This window comes from Cetorhinus maximus, chromosome 10, assembly GCF_964194155.1.
Source record: "Cetorhinus maximus chromosome 10, sCetMax3.hap1.1, whole genome shotgun sequence".
NCBI lineage: Eukaryota > Metazoa > Chordata > Chondrichthyes > Lamniformes > Cetorhinidae > Cetorhinus > Cetorhinus maximus.
In genome coordinates this window covers 22,770,200-22,790,617 of record NC_135888.1, presented here as the reverse complement: position 1 = coordinate 22,790,617, position 20,418 = coordinate 22,770,200, and the positions used below count along the sequence as shown (strand labels likewise).

The following is a 20,418-nucleotide window of genomic DNA, read 5'->3' as shown; positions in this document are numbered from 1 at the left end:
TACTCAATCTCTCCTCTCTGGACAGCTCTATACAACCTATCCTCATAATTGAGTCCCCTAAAAACCAATATTACCCTGAATAATAGTGTCAACCCTTGAACAGATGCACATCCTAATACACTTCACACCGACCCAACAGTGTCAATATAAACATGACCTCGAATAGATTCAATATAATTCGGAAAGGGCTGTGATGTGGGGGTTAGACTTTTCAGTCAAGCTAAAGATGAAATCAATAAAAATGAATTGAAAGTAATTACTTCATTCTCAGTAAGCATTTTCATAATGGAGAAAATTTTGTAGTAAATCCATAGTCCCAACAAAAGATGTTCACCAAAAGAACCCTGGAGGGTCACAGAGGGAGACTTAGGAACAGGAGGAGGCCATTCAGCTCTTCGAGCCTGTCCTGCCATTCAATGTGATCATGGCTAATCTGGGATCTAATTCCATAAACTCACTTTTGCCCCATATCCCATAAAACCTTTTGCATAACAAAAATCTATCAATCTCAGATTTAAAATTAACGCCTCGGCTAATCAGAGTTGATTTGCTAGCCAATTAGCACCCTTTTCTCCTGTAGTATAAATTGTGATCATTTGAAATTTGGCATTCTTGCATTTGTCCTGATGAGTGCAAGATGAAAAACTTCAGCAACATGTCTCTCTTTTCAGCGATATTCAAGTTCCGTACTACCAAGTGACTGTTAAAATTAACAATTAATCCAGTATCATTGCCATTTGTGGAAGAGAGGTCCAAATTTCTACCAGCCTTTGTGGTTAGAAGTGTTTCCTAATTTTACTCCTGAAAGGACTGTCTCTAATTTTTAGATTATGGCCCCTAGTCCGAGAATCTCCAACCAGCGGAAATAGTTTCCCTCCATCTACCCTAACCGTTCCCCTTAATTTTTTGATAGTTCAGTTGGACCCACCCCATGAACTGTCCCAGGAACCCACAGGGTCTCCCCCCTTCCACCCAAAGTCCATGTTCACTTTCTGCTCTTTTTCTCCCACTGGATTTCCACTTCTCCAACAATGGGACCCAGGCACTACTCGATAGCACAATGTAGGAACCATTACATTAAAGGGAACCAGAACATTTTAAAGGATATGGATGCTTTGAGTTATCACCATAGCAGCACCTAGCAACAGATAAAAAGGACGTCACAAGACATCTATATATTTATATAGGACCATGGGAACAGATGGCCATTCGGCCCCTCAAGCCTGTTCCAACATTCAATGAGATCATGGCTGAACTGTGCCCTAACTCCATTTACCTGCCTTGGCTCTATATCCCTTAATACTCTTGTCTAGCAAAAAGCAATCCATCTCAGACTTAAAGTTATTAATTGAGCTAGCATCTACTGTTTTCTGTGGGAGGGAGTTCCACACTTCCATCACCCTGTGAAGAAGTATTTCCTTGGTTCTGGCTTGGCTCTGATTTTAAACTTGTGTCTCCCCTGTCTTCGACATCATCCACCCCTCCCCACCTCATCAGTAGAAAATGTTTTTCTCTATCTACCAATTTCTTTCAAATTCCTAAAAACCTCAATCAGATCATCAGACCTTCTATATTTTATGTGATCTCTCCTCATAATGTATATATGCACATGTTTGCGTATAATATGTGTGTGAGAGAAAGTTTGTGTGTGAGAGTGTGTACATGTGTGAGAGTTTGTGTGTGTGTGTATATGAGAGAGTGTGTCTATGTGTGAGTTTGTGTATGTTTGCAGGTGTGTCTGTATGAGAGAATGTGTGTTTGAGTTTGTGTATGTTCGTGGGTGTGTCTGTATGAGAGTGTGTGTCAGTGTATGTGTATGTTTGCGGGTGTGTCTGTATGAGAGAGTGTGTTTGTGTATGTTTGCGGGTGTGTCTGTATGAGTGTGTCTGTGTGTGAGCTTGCGTATGTTTGCGGGTGTGTCTGTATGAGAGAATGTGTGTGTGAGTTTGTGTATGTTTGCGGGTGTGTCTGTATGAGAGAGTGTGTCTGTGTTTGTGTATGTTTGCGGGTGTGTCTGTATGAGAGAAAGTGTGTGTGAGTTTGTGTATGTTTGCGGGTGTGTGTATGAGAGAGTGTGTCTGTGTGTGAGTTTGTGTATGTTTGCGGGTGTGTGTATGAGAGAGTGTGTCTGTGTGTGAGTTTGTGTATGTTTGCAGGTGTGTCTGTATGAGAGAGTACAAGAGTGTGAGTGAGAGTCCATGTGTGGCTGTGAGTGTGTGTGAGTGAGTGAGAGTTTGTAAGTGTGTGTTTCTATGTAATATTTTGTTCGAATTATGTGTTAAAGTATTCCATGGGCTCACAACTTTGCAACAATCAAGGATTAAAGGATCACATGGCTAAACCTCTCGTCATTGGCCTCCGTTCCTTGGCCTGATCTTCATTTCAATAAATTTGAGGGAATATTGCCAGCCAGTCCAGGAGGACCATTCAATGCCGTCTGCATATGAGGTGTGATGGCCCTTCAGGTACTGGCCATTGAGGTTGGAGGTGTGGCAATTGTGGTACCACCAGGCCCCACGGTAGAAGGTGGCACAGTTATTCTCTGAGTGATCGTTGTCCCGATCCTTGGTAGTGAATCTCATGCCGCTATGCTTCAGGAGGGAGTCCCCTGAGGAAAGAAACCAGTGGTTACTGCAACGGATTGAATGACATTGTTTGTCTGCACTGTCCCTACCATCTGGAAACCTATTGCTCTGCAACCATTTGTTGTCAGCCAAGGCTCTGTTGGTAGTACTCTCACCTGTGAGTCAGAGGGTTGGAGGTTCAACTCCCACTCCAGAGACTTAAAAATCTAGGCCGATACTTCCAGTGCAGTACTGAGGGAGTGCTGCACTGTTGGAGGTGCCTTCTTTCAGATGAGACCTTAAACCAAGACCATATCTGCCCTCTCAGGTGGATGTAAAAGATCCCATGGCATTATTTTAAGAAGAGCAGGGGTGTTCTCCCTGGTGTCCTGGGCAATATTTATCCCTCAACTAATAAAACATTATCTTGATGCTGTTTGTGGGACTTGCTGCGCTCAAACTGGCTGCCGTGTTTCCTACAACCGTGACTACATTTCAAAAGTATCGCCCTTCCCTGGCTGTAAAACATTTTGGTCTATCCTAATAACCTCCTCCTGCCACCCCCTCCCAACACCCACAACCTCCTTGCGCTCTCTGATAATCTCCTCCTTGCTCAATAAACTTTTCATCCTCCCCCAATAATCTCCTCATGCCCGCTCATCACCCCACCTTGTGTTCCCCTGACCCAGGAGGGTCTCACCGGGTTTCAGTCCTTGAGTCAGAAAGGGTGTTAAGACCTGCAGTTCCGGAGTACTCTGCCACAGTCAATGGATAACCGTCCCTCTCTGGGTCGACAGAGAACAGTCCAATCCCAAACATCCCGTACTGAGCATAGGCCGTGCTGTTTTCAAAGTCTTCCATCTCGATACGGAGCTCGTATTGTGACTGAGTGGTGAGAGCGTGAATCCTCTTCAAACCTAAGGAGGGAATGAAGATTAATTTTCAGCAAACAGGGTAAATCACGAGGTTGGCAGTGCAGAGGATTGAAAGATGTTATCAGGGTCAGAGAGAAGTTATCATGGGGGACAGGAGGGTGTTGGTGTAAGGAGGAGGTTATCGGGGCAGAAGAAGATTCCAGACATTGAGGGGCGGAATTTAATGGCCCCGTCGCGGCAGGTGCGGGGCAGTCAAATGCGACGAGCCATTCAAAAGTCTGTTGCCTTCAGCGGGACCATAAAATCCCGCTAGTGAGAATCCCTCTGATGCGTTCCTCAATTGCTGGTGTGAATTTGCCGAATTTGCAACGGGGGTCCGGTGTGATTCAGCAGAGGGACGTGGCTTTGAGGGGGGGATTTTACTTCAAGAATCGCAATCAAAATCCAGTTGAAGGAACTGGGTCCCGAAGCGTTATTGCAGATAGTGGGTGCAGCAGGCGAATCTTGATTGCTATTCCTACCATCTTGTCAACTATCGACCAACAGCCATCGGTTGTCAGCTGTAGCTCGGTTGGTAGTACTCTTGCCTCTGAGGCAGAGAGCTGTGGGTTTAAGTCCCACTCCAGAGCTTCAAGCCCACGTCGCCAACTGGCATACCCAGTGCAGTAGTGAGGGAATGCTGCACTGTCAGGGGTGCCGTCTTTCAGAGGAGTCCCTGTCTCTCCTCTCAATGTATGTAAAAGATCCCATGGCCACTATCTGAAGAAGAGCAGGGGAGTTCTACCTGATGTCCTGGCCAATATTTATCTATCAATCAACATCATTTAAATAAAAACACATTATCTGGTCATTATCACGTTGCTGTTTGTGGGAGCTTGCAGTGCACAAATTGGCTGCTGTTTTTCCTACATTACAACAGTGACTACACTTCAAAAGTACTTAATTGGCAGTATAACGCTTTTGGAAGTCTTGTGGTCATGAAACGTGCTATAGAAATGCAACTGTTTCTTCATTTTTCTCTTGAGAAATAAAACAAATTGGTTCCCTGCCTGGATCAAATAGCACACAGAGTAAAAGCTAATGAGGATGGTGCAATTGGGAGAATAGTATTGAGTATTAGCTGGGGATGAGCGGGATTAGAATGGGGGGGCTAGTTTTTTATTTTGGTCGGCCAGTGCAGACACGATGGGCTGAATGGCCTCTTTCTTTTCTATGGTTCTAGTGATGCCACCTGTCTCACCTTCAGTGGAATCCTTCAGTGGCAGAATTGAGATCGTCTCCTGAGTTAACTGCTGGATTTTGCCTGGGAGTTTAAATGAAAATTGTTCAGGTCTCCATACTGAGCAGTGGGGAGAGGGAGACAGATGGAGTCAAACAGCTTTGCATTAATTTGAAAAAAAACAGCATCTTTTACCTGGCTGTAATGTTTAATTAGAGAAAGTGGATTGACTTATAAGCCCCTCAAGTTATTCAGGGATTGTTGTTCCTGACAATGTGCATCACTTGTCAATGACTGATCAAACAGGGTATTGCATTCAGAATTTGCGAAGCTAAAGTCAGCAGAGTCAAACCATGCTCAGTCTGACAGGTTCAGTAGCCTCCGTGGACTGGAACAATGCAATGTTTATATATTAATAGACTACCAGCCTAGCTCCTTCACCTTGTGGGATTGGTGCGATAGGAATCCAATCAATTAGAATAAGACGGGGGCTGAAGTATTTAGGTGCATTTCAAAGCATTTTTCCATGGTACATAATTACCGTTCAAGTGTAACTGTTGTTTTTATGTAGAGCAGCCTGTTCTAGTCATTCACACCATTGCTCTGTGTTAACTGTGGCTCAGTGAACGTCTCTCTCACTTCTGAGCCCAATAGTCATGGGTTCAAATCCTACCCCAGAGACTTGAGCATATACTGAGGGAGGCAGTGGCATTGTGGTAATGTCATTGGACAAGTAATCTAGAGGCCCAAGCTAAAGCTCCAGGGAACATTGACTTAAATCCCACCATGGCAGCTGGTGGAGTTTAAATTCAATTAATAAAATCTGGAATTGAAAGCTGATCTCAGTAATGGTGACCATGAAGCTATTGTTGCAAAAACTCATCTGGTTCACTAATGCTCTTTAGGGAAGGAAATCTGCTTTCCTTACCTGGTCTATGTATGACTCCAGACCCATAGCCCACAGCTATGTGGTTGACTCTTAACAGCCCTCTGAAGGGCCTAGCAAGCCACTTGCCACTGATGGCCACACCCCATGAAAAAATAAATAATCCAGGCTGAGCCTCTTGGTGCAGTACTGAGGGAATGCTGCACTGTAGGAGGTACTGTCTTTTGGATGAGACGTTAAACAAAGGCCCAATAGATGTAAAAAATCCAATGGCAATATTTCAAAGAAATAGATGTTCACCCCAGTGTCCTGGGCCAAATACATGGACAGATTAGAGAAGCCTGGGGCTATTCCCCTTGGAGAAGAGAAGGCTGAGCGGAGATTTGATAGAGATATTCAAAATGGTGAGGGGTCTGAATGGAGTAGATAGAGAGAAACTGTTCCCATTGGTGGAAAGATCGAGAACCAGAGCACACCAATTTAAGGTGATTGGCAAAAGAACCAACAGTGACATGAGGAAAAACCTTCTTATGTTGCGAATGATTCGGATCTGGAATGCACTTCCTGAGAGTGTAGCGAGGGCAGATTCAAATGTGGCTTTAAAAAATAAATTGGAAAAACACCTGAAGAGGAAATATCTGCAGGGCAGTGGAGAAAGGCTAGGGCTTTGGGGTTAACTAAATTACTCTTGGAGAGATCTGGCATGGGTTCGATGGGCCGAATGTCCTCCTTCTGTGTCGTAACCATTCTTTGATTCTATATTCATCCCTTTAACCGTTATCATTAAAAAATAATTATCTGGTTATTTTATGCCATTGTTGTTGTGGGAGCTTGCTGTGCGCAAATTGGCTGCCGCGTTTCCTACATCACAACAGTGACTGCACTTCAAAAGTACTTCATTGGTTGTAAAGTGCTGAGCATTGTCCTGAGGTCTGTTTTTTGTGACTTTGGTTGAGGGATTAATATTGGCCAGGACATCACCAGGGAGAACACACCTGCTCTCCCGCGATCTTTTATGTCCACCTGAGAAGGGAGACGGGGCCTCGATTTACCATCTCACACAGAAGACAGAAACCACCTTCAAACTTCGTGACAAACGTGTTGCCGGCTGAACCAAGCTGACACAAGCACATCAGAGTAAATCATTGACACAAGATACGAACATACAAATCAGGAGCACGAGTCGGCCATTCAGCCCTTCGAGGCTGATCTGATTGTAACCTCAGCCCCACATTCCCACCTACCCTCGATAACCTTTCACCCCCTTGCTTATCAAGAATCTATCCACCTCTGCCTTAAAGACATTCAAAAACTCTGCTTCCACCACCTTTTGAGGAAGAGAGTTCCAAAGACTCAGGACCCTCTGAGAGAAAAAAAAATTCTCTTCATCTCTGTCTTAAATGGGTGACCCTTTGTTCTTAAACAGTGATCCCTAGTTCTAGATTCTCCCACAAGAGGAAACATCCTTTCCACATCCATCCAGATTCCTCAAAATCTTAAAAGTCACCTCTTCCTCTTCTAAACTCCAGCGGATACAAGCCTAGCCTGTCAGAGAAACACCCCCCACCCTCAAAAAAAGCTCTGGATGTTGTGGGGAAAGTTTGGATCTTTCAAGACTGAGATTGATTGATTTTTATTGGGTGCTAAGGGATCTGGAGCCAATGCAGGTGAATGGGGTTAAGGCACAGATTAGCTGTGATCTAATTGTTCATAGCACCCTCGCCTTTGAACCAGAGGGTTGTGGGTTCATGTCCCACTCCCGGAAACCAAGAACTGTGATTGTACTCGAAAGAGTTGCAATCTGTGACTGTTGATAACTCGAAAGAGTTTGAATGGTAGGACAGGGTTGAGAGGGCTTACTGGCCTCCTCCTGTTCCTAATAAAACATGTACACTTACCCAACCAGTGCTCTCCTGTAATCTTCCCGAATCCATTCTTGTAGGCATCCCATCCTTGGAAAAAATTCACTGATCCATCCTTCCGCCGTTGAAACACCTGCAAAAAACACAGTGAGATGTGAGGAGAGCTGTGAATATCAAACAGTGCCAACGAGCACTCAAAATTCAACAAAACAATCACCACAGGGTGTGGTCACCTCCTCTCCGCACTCCCTAACTTGGCTAATCAAGTGGGAGACACAAGCTGGAATTTTCCAGCCCCTCAGGCCAGGGGAGCCTTCCAGTCCCACAGATGTGAACGGAGATTTCTATGGTTCGCCGGATCCGCTGTGGGGGAACCCACTGTGCGGGAGGTTGGAAAATTCCAGCCCCACAGAGAGAATGGGCACAGAGGGAAGAAGGCAGATGGGGCTCTGCCTTAACAGCTCACCCGAAAGGAGGCACCTCCAACATTGTAGTGCTCCCTCAGTACGGCACTCCATCAGTACTGAGCCTCCGACAGTGCAGCATTTCCTCAGCACTGAGCCTCCGACAGTGCAGCATTCCCTCAGTACTGACCCTCCGACAGTGCAGCGTTCCTTCAGTACTGACCCTCCGACAGTGCGGTGTTCCTTCAGTACTGCACTGGGAGTGTTGGCCTAGATTTGGTGCTAAATTCCCTGGAATGGGGGCTCAAACTCCTAACTTTCCAACATCAAAAACCAGAGTGTTACCCACTGAGCCACAGTTGGATCTTGATACAAGGTGCAATGCAAAGGGTAAATCATGAGCCACTATTTCAAGTCAAAACCTTGATTGCAGCCCAAGGGAACTGGTACAAACTGGTAACAGGTGAGTTCAGGACTGATGTCAGAGAGAACTTTGAAACACAGAGTGATCAAAGCACTGAAGGAAAAAATATCTCCATTGATTCAAGAAGCAATTAGATGCTGTGACCATGGATGGGGTAGGTGAGTCTGTCGGTTTTTGAGGATGGATGAGCTAAAGGGGCTGAATGGCCTCCCTCACATGTGATGTTTGTTATTGTGACTGTAACCAAGGTAGGTATAAAGATGGGAGCTGCTGTGAAGAACTTGTAGCCCTGGTGCTGCCAAGGACAATATTACAGAAAGGAATGTGTAAAGGAAGAGATCCTCTCCCCACAGACTTCCAGAGCCCATCAAAAAAACCTGGATATATTAATTCTACTGCTCTGCCTTAATACTACATCCCCTTTGAAGTGGAGGGAGAGTTGTGGAAGTGCAGGATTTGCTGAGTTGATGCGTGGAGGCCTCCTTAGTCATCACCATAATTCAGAGCTTCATTAGTGCCAAGGTTTGATGCTGCTGTGAGGCAATGAAAGGTTAGAGCTACGAGGCTAAGCCACAAGATGAAAACTGAAAAGTTGCCTCCACTAAAACAGCTTTCTGATTGTGCGTATTCACAAGGTGTTCAATTTTTGGGCATTAAGCACAACTTTTGTCAATGGCCCCAGTAGTTTGTCTCCCAGGTTTTGCTTGCTGCAGTGTCCGGGAGATTAATGTTCAATTTCTGGAGACTCCAGGGCAATCCTGGAGGGTTGGCAACCAATGTAAGAGAATGCTCTCGTACAACAACCACCACTTCCATTCATATAGCACCCTTAAAGTAGCGAAACATCCCAAGCCGACTAAAAGGAGTGATTATCAAGCAAAATCTGACACCGAGGAGCATAAAGAGATACAGGAACAGGCGGCTGAAAGCTTGATCAAAGAGGTAGTCTTAGAGGAATATCTTAAAGAAGGGAGCAACAGACAGAGAGATTTCTGGAGGGATTTTTCCTTTTATTTGTTTGTGGGACATGAGTGTCACTGACATGGCCAGGATTTATTGCCCATCCCTAATTGCCCTTGTGGAGGTGTTGCTGAACCACTGCAGTCCATATGGTGGAGGTACAATTGGAGCACTGTTAGAGAGGGAGTTCCAGAGCTTAGGGCCCAGGCAGCTGAAGACACGACTGCCAGATTGTGGGAGGCCAGAGCTGGAGGAGCGCAGAGATCCGCCAACTAAAAGGTTAATCAGGAGAAAGAAATTAGAGGATGAGAGGAAGCTAGCTAGAAATGTAAAAATGGATAGCAAGAGTTTCTATTAAAAAAGGAAAAGAGAAAATAAAGTGAGTGTTGGTCCTCTGGAGAGTGAAGTGTGGGGAGTTAATAATAGACAATAAGGAAATGGCAGAAGAAATGAACAAATATTTTGATTCTGTGTTCCTTTTAAAGGATAAAAAAGCTTTCCAGTAATAGCTGCAAATCAGGAGGTGGAAGGGACAGGGGAACTTGGTGAAATTATTGTCAGTAGGGAAGTGGTCCTGAGCAAACTGATGGAGCTGCGGGCTGACAAGTCTCTGGGTTCTGATGGACTTCATCAGATTGGTAAATATAACCCCTCAATTCAAGAAGGGAGGGAGGCAGAAAACGGGAAACTAGGCCAGTTAGCTTAATGTCTGTTGTGAGGAAGGTGTTAGAGTCGATCATTAAGGAGGTTATAGCTGGGCACTTAGAGAAACTCAAGGTAATCAGGAGGAGTCAGCATGGTTTTGTGAAAGGGAAATCATGGTTAACTAATTTATTGGAATTCTTTGAAGGAGCAACATGTACAGTGGATATAGGGAACTTACTGTTCTTGGATTTCCAGAAGGCATTTGATAAGGTGCAACATCAAAGGTTATTACGGAAAATGAAAGCTCATGGTGTAGGGGTAACATATCAGTATGGATAGAAGATTGGCTGGCTGGCAGAAACCAGAGAGTGTGCATAAATGGGTCTTTTTCTGATTGGCAGGATGTGATGAGTGGAATCCCGCAAGAGTCAGTGCTGGGGCCTCAACTTTTTACAGTTTATATCAATGACTTAGATGAGGGGAGTGAAGGCATGATAGCTAAATTTGCAGATGACACAAAGGTAGGTAGGGAAGTATGTTGTGAAAAGGACAGAAGGAGGTTGCAGAGATATAGATAGATTGAGTGAGTGGGCAAAAATCTGGCAGATGGAGTACAATGTAGGAAAATGTGAAGTTGTTCACCGGCAGGTATCACAGAATCACAGTGCAGAAGAGGCCCTTTGGCCCATCGAGTCTGCACCAACACGTGAGAAACACCTGACCTACCTACCTAATCCCATTTACCAGCACTTGGCCCATAGCCTTGAATGTTATGACGTGCCAAGTGCTCATCCATGTACTTTTTAAAGGATGTGAGGCAACCCGCCTCCACCACCATCCCAGGCAGTGCATTCCAGACCGTCACCACCCTCTGGTTAAAAAAGTTTTTCCTCACATCCCCCCTAAACCTCCTGCCCCTCACCTTGAATTTATGCCCCCTTGTGACTGACCCTTCAACTAAGGGGAACAGCTGCTCCCTATCCACCCTGTCCATGCCCCTCATAATCTTGTGCACCTCGATCAGGTCGCCCCTCAGTCTTCTCTGTTCCAACAAAAACAAACCAAGTTTATCCAAACTCTCTTCATAACTTAAATGTTTCATCCCAGGCAACATCCTGGTGGAATGAAAAAGCAGAGTATTACTTAAATGGAGAATGGCTGCAGAATCCTGAGGTGCAGAGAGATCTTGGTGTTCTAGTACATGAGCACCAAAAGTTAGTATGCAGGTACAGCAAGTAATTAAGAAGGCTAATGGAATGCTATCCTTTATTACGAGAGGGATTGAACATAAAGTAAGGATAAAAGCAAAATACTGCGGATGCTGGAAATCTATGCTTCAGTTATACAGGGCATTGATGAGACCACATCTCGAATACTGTGTGCAGTTTTGGTCTCCTTATTTAAGGAAGGATGTAAATGTGTTGGAGGCGGTTCAGAGGAAGTTTACTAGATTGATACCTGGAATGAGTGGGTTGTCTTGTGAGGAAAGGTTAGACAGACTGGGCTTGTTTCCACTGGAGTTTAGAAGAGTGAGGGGTGATTTGATTGAAGTAAATAAGGTCCTAAACACTATTGACGAGGTGGATGTGAAAAGGATGTTTCCTCTTGTGGGTGAGTCCAGAACTAGGAGGCACTGTTTTAAAATTAAGGGTCGTCCTTTTAGGACAGAGAGGAGGAGAATTTTTTTCTCTCAAAGGGCTGTGCGACTTTGGAACTCTGCCTCAGAAGGTGGTGGAGGCGGGGTCATTGAATATTTTTAAGGCAGAGGTAGATAGATTCTTGTTAGGCAAGGGAATCAAAGGTTATCAGAGGTAGCTGGGGCTGTGGAATTCAAAACACAAACTGATCAGCCATGATCTTATTGAATAGCGGAGCAGGCTCGAGGGGCCGAATGGCCTACTTCTGCTCCTATTTTGGATGTTGGTGTGAGAGAGAATGGAACGGGATTTGGAAGAGAAAATGGAATTTCAGAAAAAGATACGACTTTCAGCATTGATTTTGCAAGCTGGGATCGAATACTCACAGTCCAACCTCCCCCAGCCAACGTCATGTCACAGGAGACTTGAAATCCTGCCGGATAGTGGGTTGGAAAAATTGAATAGATTCCATTCTCCCTCTGTCCCCTCATGTAGATATCATAGCAGTCTCTAGGGCGAGGACCTGCAAGGGATTTCCAAAGGAGAAAGAGAGGGTTTTAGTGAATTCATTTCTAATGTTCATTCGAGCATTTAGAATGACAAAGATTATTAAAGGTTAGAAAATGAAGAGCTGGAGGAGAGAATTGCATTTATATTATGCCTTTCATGACCTGAGGACATCCCAAAGTACTTCACAGCCAACAAAGCATCTTTAAAGCACAGTCACTATTTTAATGTAGGAAACGCAGCAGCCAATTTGCTGTTTGTGAGAGCTTGCTGTGCGCAATGTGCTAATAACCAGATAATTTGTTTCTCTGTGGTGTTGATTGAGGGATAAATATTGGCCGGGACACCAGGTAGAACTCCCTGCTCTTCTTCAGAATAGTGGCTCTGGGATCTTTTACATTCACCTGAGAACAGACAGGGCTTCAATTTAATGTCTGATCCAAAAGATTGCCTTTCTGACAGTGCAGCATTCCCTCAGTACTGATCTTCCAACAATGCAGTGCTCCCTCAGTACTGACCCTCCGACAGTGCAGCACTCCCTCAGTGCTGATCCTCCAACAGTGCAGCACTCCCTCAGTACTGCACCTCTGACAGTGCAGTAATCTCTCAGTATTGCCCCTCTGACAGTGTAGTGTTCCCTCAGTACTGCCCCTCCAACAGTGCAGAGCTCCCTCAGTACTGACTTTCTGACAGTGCAGTGCTCCCCTCAGTATTAATCCTCCAACAGTGCAATGCTCCATCAGTATTAACCCTCCAACAGTGAGGCACTCCCTCTGTACTGACCCTCTGACAGTGCGGCACTCCCCTATACTGACCCATCAACAGTGTGGCGCTCCTTTTGTACTGACCTTCCGACAGTGTCGCGCTCCCTCTGTACCTACCCTCCAACAGTGCGGCACTCCCTCTATACTGACCCGACCCACCAACAGTGCGGCGCTCCTCTGTACTGACCCTCTGACAGTGCGGCGCTCCCTCTGTACTGACCCTCCGACTGTGGAAGATGGCAGATACAGGGGCTTGGTGAGACCACATCTGGATTACTGTGTATGGTTTTGGTCTCATTTGAAAAAGGATATAATTGCTTTAGAAACAGTTCAGAGACATTTCCCTTGACTCATTCCTGGGATGAGGGGTTTATCTTATGAAGAAAGGTTGAACAGGTTGGGACTATACCCATTGGAGTTTAGAAGAAGGGAAGGTGACCTTATTGAAACATCTAAGATCCTGATGGGAATACCGGAAGGGTTTCCTCAGGTGGGGGAGACTAGAACTAGCGGACACTGTTTAAGAATAAGCAATCTCCCTTTTAAGATGGAGATGAGGAGAATTTTTTTTCTCAAAGGGTCATTAGTCTATGGAATTCTCTTCCCCAGAGAGCTGTGGAGGGTGGGTCATTGAATTTATTCAAGGCTGAGATAGACATATTTTTGATGGACAAGGGAGTCAAGTGTTATAGGGAACAGATAGGAAAGTGGACTTGAGACCACAACCAGATCAGCCATGATCTTATTGAATGGTGGAGCAGGCTCAAAGGACTGAATAGCGTACTCCTGCTCCTTAGTCCTATGTTGCTATGTACCTATGTTCTGGTGCAGCTCTCCCTCAGTACTGCACTGGAGTGTCAGTCTGGAAGGTCTGCTCCAGTCTCTGGAATGGGGACTTGAACCCAGAAATTCTTGACCCATAAGTGAGAACATTATTAAATTAGCCTCAACTGAAGTACATTAAAGAACTTTGCATGGAATGAAAATGGTGAGCATTATGCACTGATTATAAATGGGAACAGATGGGAAGACAGGCTCCAGATTTAAGCATTAAACACATCTGCAAAGATTTCCTACTTGGAATATTTTGTGTAATTATCACCTTTAGATGGGAATGCAAGGTATGAAGTATCCAGTTACTTATGAATCTTAACACCCACACTACACTGCATGAATATGGTGTCTTTAAGCATAAGGGGAGATACTCCATGTGGATTCAACATTCTGTAGACCACATAGGAACTGATAAAAGTATTCCCAACACTCATCCACACCTTTCTTACATCCAGACTTAACTATTCCAATACTCTTGTGATCGGTCTCCCATCTTCCAGTCTCTGTAAACTTCAACTGCTGCCAGTATTCTAACTCGCACTGAGTCTCGTTCACACATCATTCACCATGCTCGCTGACCGACAACACCTCGACTTTAAAGTTCTCATCCCTCCATGGCTTTTCCCCTCCCTATCTCTGTCACCTTCTCCAGCCCCACAAACCTCCGAGATCTCTGCCTCCACCGTTTCTGGCCTTTTGAGCATCCCCCCATTTCCATCGCTCCAGCATTGGTGACTGTGCTTTCAGCTGCCTGGGCCCTAAGCTCTGGAATTCCCTCCCTAAACCTCTCTGCTTCTCTCTCCTCTTTTAAATCGTCCTTTATAACTTACCTCTTTGACCTTTTGCTCACCTACCCTAATATCTCCTTATATGGCTTGTTGTGAAGATTTGTTGATAATGCCCCTGTGAAGCACCTAGGGACATTTTACTAGGTTAAAGGTGCCATATAAATGCATGTTGTTGTTATTGCATGTCTGTTTGATAGGAATGGCCCATTTGTAATTCTGTAAGTATGATGTCCAGTCACAGCACTGACAGACACTGACCAACTATCTCAGTTTTCCTGCATCACTATGCCAATCCCATTTACTTCCCCCTTCTGTTTAAGTACAGCTCTTCTGAAACCCACATCATTTCATGATTCAGATTTGACTTGATAAGCCTTATAGCTTTGATGTGGTTCAGTGGATAGTGCTCTTGCCTCTGAGTTAATAGGTTGTGAATTCAAGTCCCACTCCAATGACTTGAGCAAAAAATGTAGGCTGACCCTCCCAGTGCAGGACTGAGGGAGTGCTGCACTGTTGGAGGTGCAATTTTTCAGATGAGAAATTGAGGTACTGTCTGCGCTCTCAGGTGGACATAAAAGATCCCACAGTCACTATCTTAAAGAAGAGCACGTATCCTGGCCAATATTTATCCCTCAATAAACATCGCTTAAAAAAAAATTATCTGATCATCACTATGTTGCTGTTTGTGGGATCTTACTGTCTGCAAACTGACTGCTGTAGATCCTATATTAGGACAATGATTACATTTCAAAAAGTACTTCATTGGCTTTAATGTGTTTTAGAACATCCTGAGTTCATGAAAGGTGTTTTAAAGTTAATTAGTTAATGTATTCCTGTCTCTCTCTCTCTCTTTCTCTCTCTCTCTCTCCCTTTTTCAGTCAAGCATGAGTAAGAGGCTCAATCCTTCAGTCTCCCATGGAACTGCAACAAAGCTGGGAAGACTGACTGATGGGTGAGAAGGGATGAAGGATGTAATGGGACAAGCAAAGGTGCTAGTGAACTCACCATTCGGGCAGCCCCTGGGACGGGCTCTGGCAGGTCCTTTCATCAGGTCGGCCTTCCCAAGGAACCTCATGGCTCCTCCCCGATGTTCTCTCTGGAGAGAGTCCAGTGCATCGCTCACTGAGCCCACAACCTTAACCAAGTTAACCTGATTCTCCGAAAGCAGCTGTGGGAAAAAGAATTGGGACAATTGGAACGTGTAAGAGTTACCAATTCAGATTGGACCTATTCCAGCTGTCATGATGTGATCTCCAGCCTCTAGCCACCCATCCTGCCATTGGTTGCCCATCTGGGGCCACATTCTCACAACAATCAGAAAGCAAATAGACTCTTCCATGTTCTTCCCTCTCCCCATCCAATCTCTGATATCATTAGTAACTTTTGCTATACTGGACCAGACAGAAGTGACCTTATGTCAAATTGTTTTCCTTTAAATTTGTGCGTATTTACAACCATTGTAAGAGGGTTTGAGCAACCCAGCGGCATTAAAGTGTTAAAGAAAATGAGTACAAGAATGATTATACTATAATACTACTATAAAGAAAATGAGTACGAGAATGATTATACTATAATAATTATACTGTATTATAATATAATATAACATAGTATTAGTATTATAAACTTAGTGCTGCACTGGAGTGTCAGCCTAGAATATTTGCTTAAGTCCCTGGAGTGTGCAGTCGAACTGATGACTCAGAGAGGTGGGAGTGCTACCCACTGAGCCACAGCTGACTTCGACAGGGTAGAAAATAAGATGGGATGCAAAACAGGGCCACTGATTTGCTATCCTGAAACCCCTGATTCAAACATGGTCCTTCAAGCCAACAGCCAACATTCCTAAGTTACAGCTGCTGCTCCATCCCAATTGCTTGGTAATTTTAAGCACATACTGCTCCGAAAAGTGGGGTGGAAATTTCCACTTCCGCCAGCGGTGGCAAGTGTGGCAGGCAGGGGCACAAAGTTTGGCATGATGGCATAAGTCAGTTTCCTGCTGGTGGGAAATTAGTTTGGAATTTTGTTCTCCCTGCTTTGAAGGCGTGTATCTGCGTTGGTGGAGGGTGCAGGTGAATGCAGTGATGGATCTTCATCAGATAGGTCTTCAGCATCTTCAACTGAGGTTGCCTGGGGACTGGGGCTGTCGTGCTTGCTGGAGGTCCCCTCCATCTTTTCTTGCTGGTAGCTGGAATAGAGAAAAGAGATAATTAGTGATTGACTAGGCAGACACCTACACTATAGGTTACTCACAGTCATTAGCCACATGTATGAGATGTAAACTGGATGGACCCTTACTGGCTTGTTGGGGGAGGCCAATCTCGCCTTCTCTCATGCCGATTATGGGAAATCTTGTCCTGCATAAAGACAGATGGATTGACTGTGAGCACTAAGGATGAAAAAGCAGTTCAGGAGCATGCATGCCTGCTGTGCATGCTGAGCCCTCCCCAGGCAGGAATGAAAACACCGTTTGTGCAAGATCTTACATGAGTTGGAGTTCTTGAAGTGGCCGGCAGACATGCGGTGCTGGTAGTGTGTGACATCCCCATGGGCTCTAACCCTTAGGCTGCCTGATGCCCTGATGAGAGTCTGAGTTTGGAGGGAGGAGCAAGTTCACTTACCCTGGTGCAGTGTATGAGATCATTCATCTTTTTCCGGCACTGCAGGGCGGTCCTCTTTTGTAGGCCATGGGTGCTGACCACCCATGTGACCTCCTCCCAGGCCATTGTGGTCAGGCGTGTGGACCTCCTGCTCCCGTTCCTTGGAAAGAGGACCTCCCGGCCTGGAGGGGAATTCCCAGGGAGGCCTCGCAGAACCGCGGTGCAGAGGGTTTGTTTCTTCTCGGGGGCCATTGCTTCACTTTCCACCACAACACCTGGCCTGCAGTGGGTGAAAGTGTGTGTGGGTGCTGTTTAAATATACAGCCAGGACCTTCGCCCCCCCATGATGTAACAGCAGGGTGGATGAATCACTGCCCATCCTGCCATGAAATTTGACAAGCTCCTGGCTGACACGTAGTTAATGAGTTGAAAAGTGGAAGATCTGCTATGAAAATCTGCCCCACTGCCCAGCGGGAATCACGCCAACTTTCCCGCCCGCCATCACACTTGGTTCCAGAGCGGAAAATTCCACCCTGTGGTTCTTGTTTCAACTGTGATAAAAATACATTTTGTAAATACCGAAGGAGCCATAGATAAGAATCTTCTATTGAATCTTACAGCACAAAAGGAGGCCATTCAGCCCATCATCCCCGTGCTGGCTCTTTGAAAGATCTTGCCAATTAATCCCACTCTCCTGCTGTTTTCCCATAGCCCTGTGATTATTTTTTTGCTCAAGTATTTATCCAATTCCCTTTTGAAAGTTACCATTGAACCTGCTTCCACTGCCACTTCAGGCAATGCATTCTGGATCAAAACAGCCCCTGTGTGTGTAAAAAAAAAAAATTTCCCCTCAGCTCCCCCTCTGGTTCTTTGGCCAATTATCTTCAATCTGTGTCCCTCTGATTCTTGACCCTCCTGCCACTCAAAACAGTTTCTCCTTATTTACTCGATCAAAACACTTGATTATTTTGAAATGTCCTGCCAAATCTTTCCTTTATCCTTCTCTGCCCTAAGAACAATCCCAGCTTCTACAAGTCTCTCCACGATTGTTGTGACCTACAGGATTCAATTAAGGGATATTCCCTTCCTGTGATATAGCAGAGAACAGCTGCCCTGGAGCTGGGAAAGTGGGTAACGATGTCTATGTTTTGAAGGTGTATCTGCTGACCTGACAGACTCTAAAGTGAACTCAGCATCTGAGACCCTTGTTTTCCTTTCACTGCCCTGGATTCCACTGCCTTACCTCGATTAACCTGCCTTGCTCAGACTGAAGCAAACTCAGCTCTTGGCTCAAGCCGCCCTGGCCCTGTTTCAAGGTCTCGCAATCCTGCCTCAGCTGAGCTGTGCGGGTTGTGAGCCGGGACACCTGGTCCGCCACGGTGACCAGCAACGCCTTGTCCTGTCCCTCAGACGCCTTCACCTCATCGCCGCGACTGAACACGGCGGCGAGAACAGATGACTGGAGGTCTTCCAGACGGGCCAGGTCGCCCTTGTAATCTGGGCAGTTGGGGTCGATGAAGATGTTGATCTTGGAGCTGTCGGCCTGGTCGATGGTGACCAGGGCCTGAGTCTTGTCCTGGTTGCTGCTGATGAGAGGAGTGGTGTCCGCGGCATGGTGATACTGGTTGAGGAAGAGGAGGGCTCCCGTCACTGCCACAGCTAGTAACACTGCCAGGAAAAGCAGGACCAAACATAGCATGTAACCACAGCTCAGCTTCTGCAACAAGAAGAGAATCTGATAATTTAGGATTCCAGCACTCAACAACAACTTGCATTTACATCACACCTTTAATGTCATAAAAATGTCCCATTGCATTACCAAACAAAATTTTGACACCAAGCCACATAATGTGATATTAGGACAGGCGACCTAAAGCTTGGTCAAAGAAGTCGTTTTTAATGGGGTGTCTTAAAGGAGGAGAGAGGTAGAGAGATGGAGAGGTTTAGGGATGGGATTCCAGAGCTTAGGGACCCTGCAGCTGAAGGAATGGCCGCCAATGATGGAGCGGTGAAAATCGGGGATGCTCAAGAAGGCAACGGTAGAGGACAGCAGAAACCTCGGCGGGTTCCAGAGCTGGAGGAGATTGCAAAGGCATGAGTGCCATGGAGGGATTTGAAAACAAGGATGAGAATTTTAAAATTCAAGCACTGCTCAACTTGGAGCCAAGGGATGGTGGGTGAATGGGATGCTGTGAGTCAGGATACAGGCAGCAGTGCTTTAGATAAGCTTAAATTTACAGAGGCTGGAAGATGGAGGCTGACCAGGAGTGTGTTGGAAAGCCGTGACAGTGGGATTCTTGCTGAAGACAGGGCCGCTGGGTCTGTGGAACATAACAATAGGAGGATACCATTCGGCCCCTCGAACCTGCTCCACCATTCATTAAGATCATGGCCATTTCAGTGCCTTGTTTTCATAACCCTTAGTATCCTTCCTTACTCAGCAAAAATCTCAGTTGTGAAATTTTCAATTGACCCCCCCCCCCCCCCACCCCCAGCCTCAGCAGTTTTTTGAGGGGGAGGGAGTCCCACAAATTTCTACTCCCCTTTGTGTGAATAAATGCTTCCTGACATGCTTACGAACATACGAATTAAGACAAGGAGTTGGCCCCTTGAGCCTGCTCCGCCATTCAATAAAGTCATGGTTGATCAGAATGTAACCTCAAACCCACATTCCTGCCTACCCCTGATAACCTTTCACCACCTTGTTAATCAAGAATCTATCTAGCTCTCCCTTAAAAATATTCAAAGACTCTGCTTCCACCGCCTTTTGAGGAAGAGAGTTCCAAAGACTCACAACCCCTTATTTTTAAACTTCGACCACTAGTTCTAGATTTCCCCACAAGAGGAAACATCTTCTCCATATCCACCCTGTCAAGACCCCTCAGCATCTTAAAGGTTTCAATCAAGTCACCTCTTACTCTTCTAAATTCCAGCAGATACAAGCCTAACCTGTGCAGCCTTTCCACATAAGACAACCTGCCCATTCCTGGTATTAGCTAAAAGCAAAATACTGCGGATGCTGGAAATCTAGAACAAAAACAAAAATACCTGGGAAAACTCAGCAGGTCTGACAGCATCTGCGGAGAGGAATACAGTTAACGTTTCGAGTCCGAATGACTGTTCATAAGAACTAAGGAAAAATAGGAAAGAGGTGAAGAGAAGAATAGAAAATATAGGAACTTAGCTAATATCACCACCGTCAACACCTCTTTGTTCTTTTGTCTATGACATCTCTTGGTAATCTCCACCTATCACTGGCCCTTTATCCAGCTCTACCTGTCCCACCCCCCTTAAACCAGCTTATATTTCACCTCTTTTCTATTTTTTCTTAGTTCTGATGAAGAGTCATTCGGATTCGAAACGTTAACTGTATTCCTCTCCACAGATGCTGTCAGACCTGCTGAGTTTTTCCAGGTATTTTTACTTTTGTTCTTCATTCCTGGTATTAGTCTAGT

General features: G+C 45.4%; 1 protein-coding gene across 1 annotated transcript in view; it reads right to left on the bottom strand.

The window, feature by feature from the left end:
• Positions 1-772: 772 nt before the first annotated feature.
• Positions 773-20,418, bottom strand: part of LOC144686134 (fibrinogen C domain-containing protein 1-like) — a 30,809-nt gene continuing 11,163 nt past the window's right edge. The window contains exons 3-8 of the mRNA XM_078551279.1: positions 18,207-18,680; positions 15,375-15,537; positions 11,863-11,999; positions 7,443-7,539; positions 3,302-3,481; positions 773-2,608 (exon numbers count right to left, since the gene is read on the bottom strand). Of these exons, the coding sequence (XP_078407405.1) occupies positions 2,349-2,608; positions 3,302-3,481; positions 7,443-7,539; positions 11,863-11,999; positions 15,375-15,537; positions 18,207-18,680 (1,311 nt within the window). The 3' untranslated portion in view covers positions 773-2,348. The remainder of the gene's footprint in view (positions 2,609-3,301; positions 3,482-7,442; positions 7,540-11,862; positions 12,000-15,374; positions 15,538-18,206; positions 18,681-20,418) is intronic.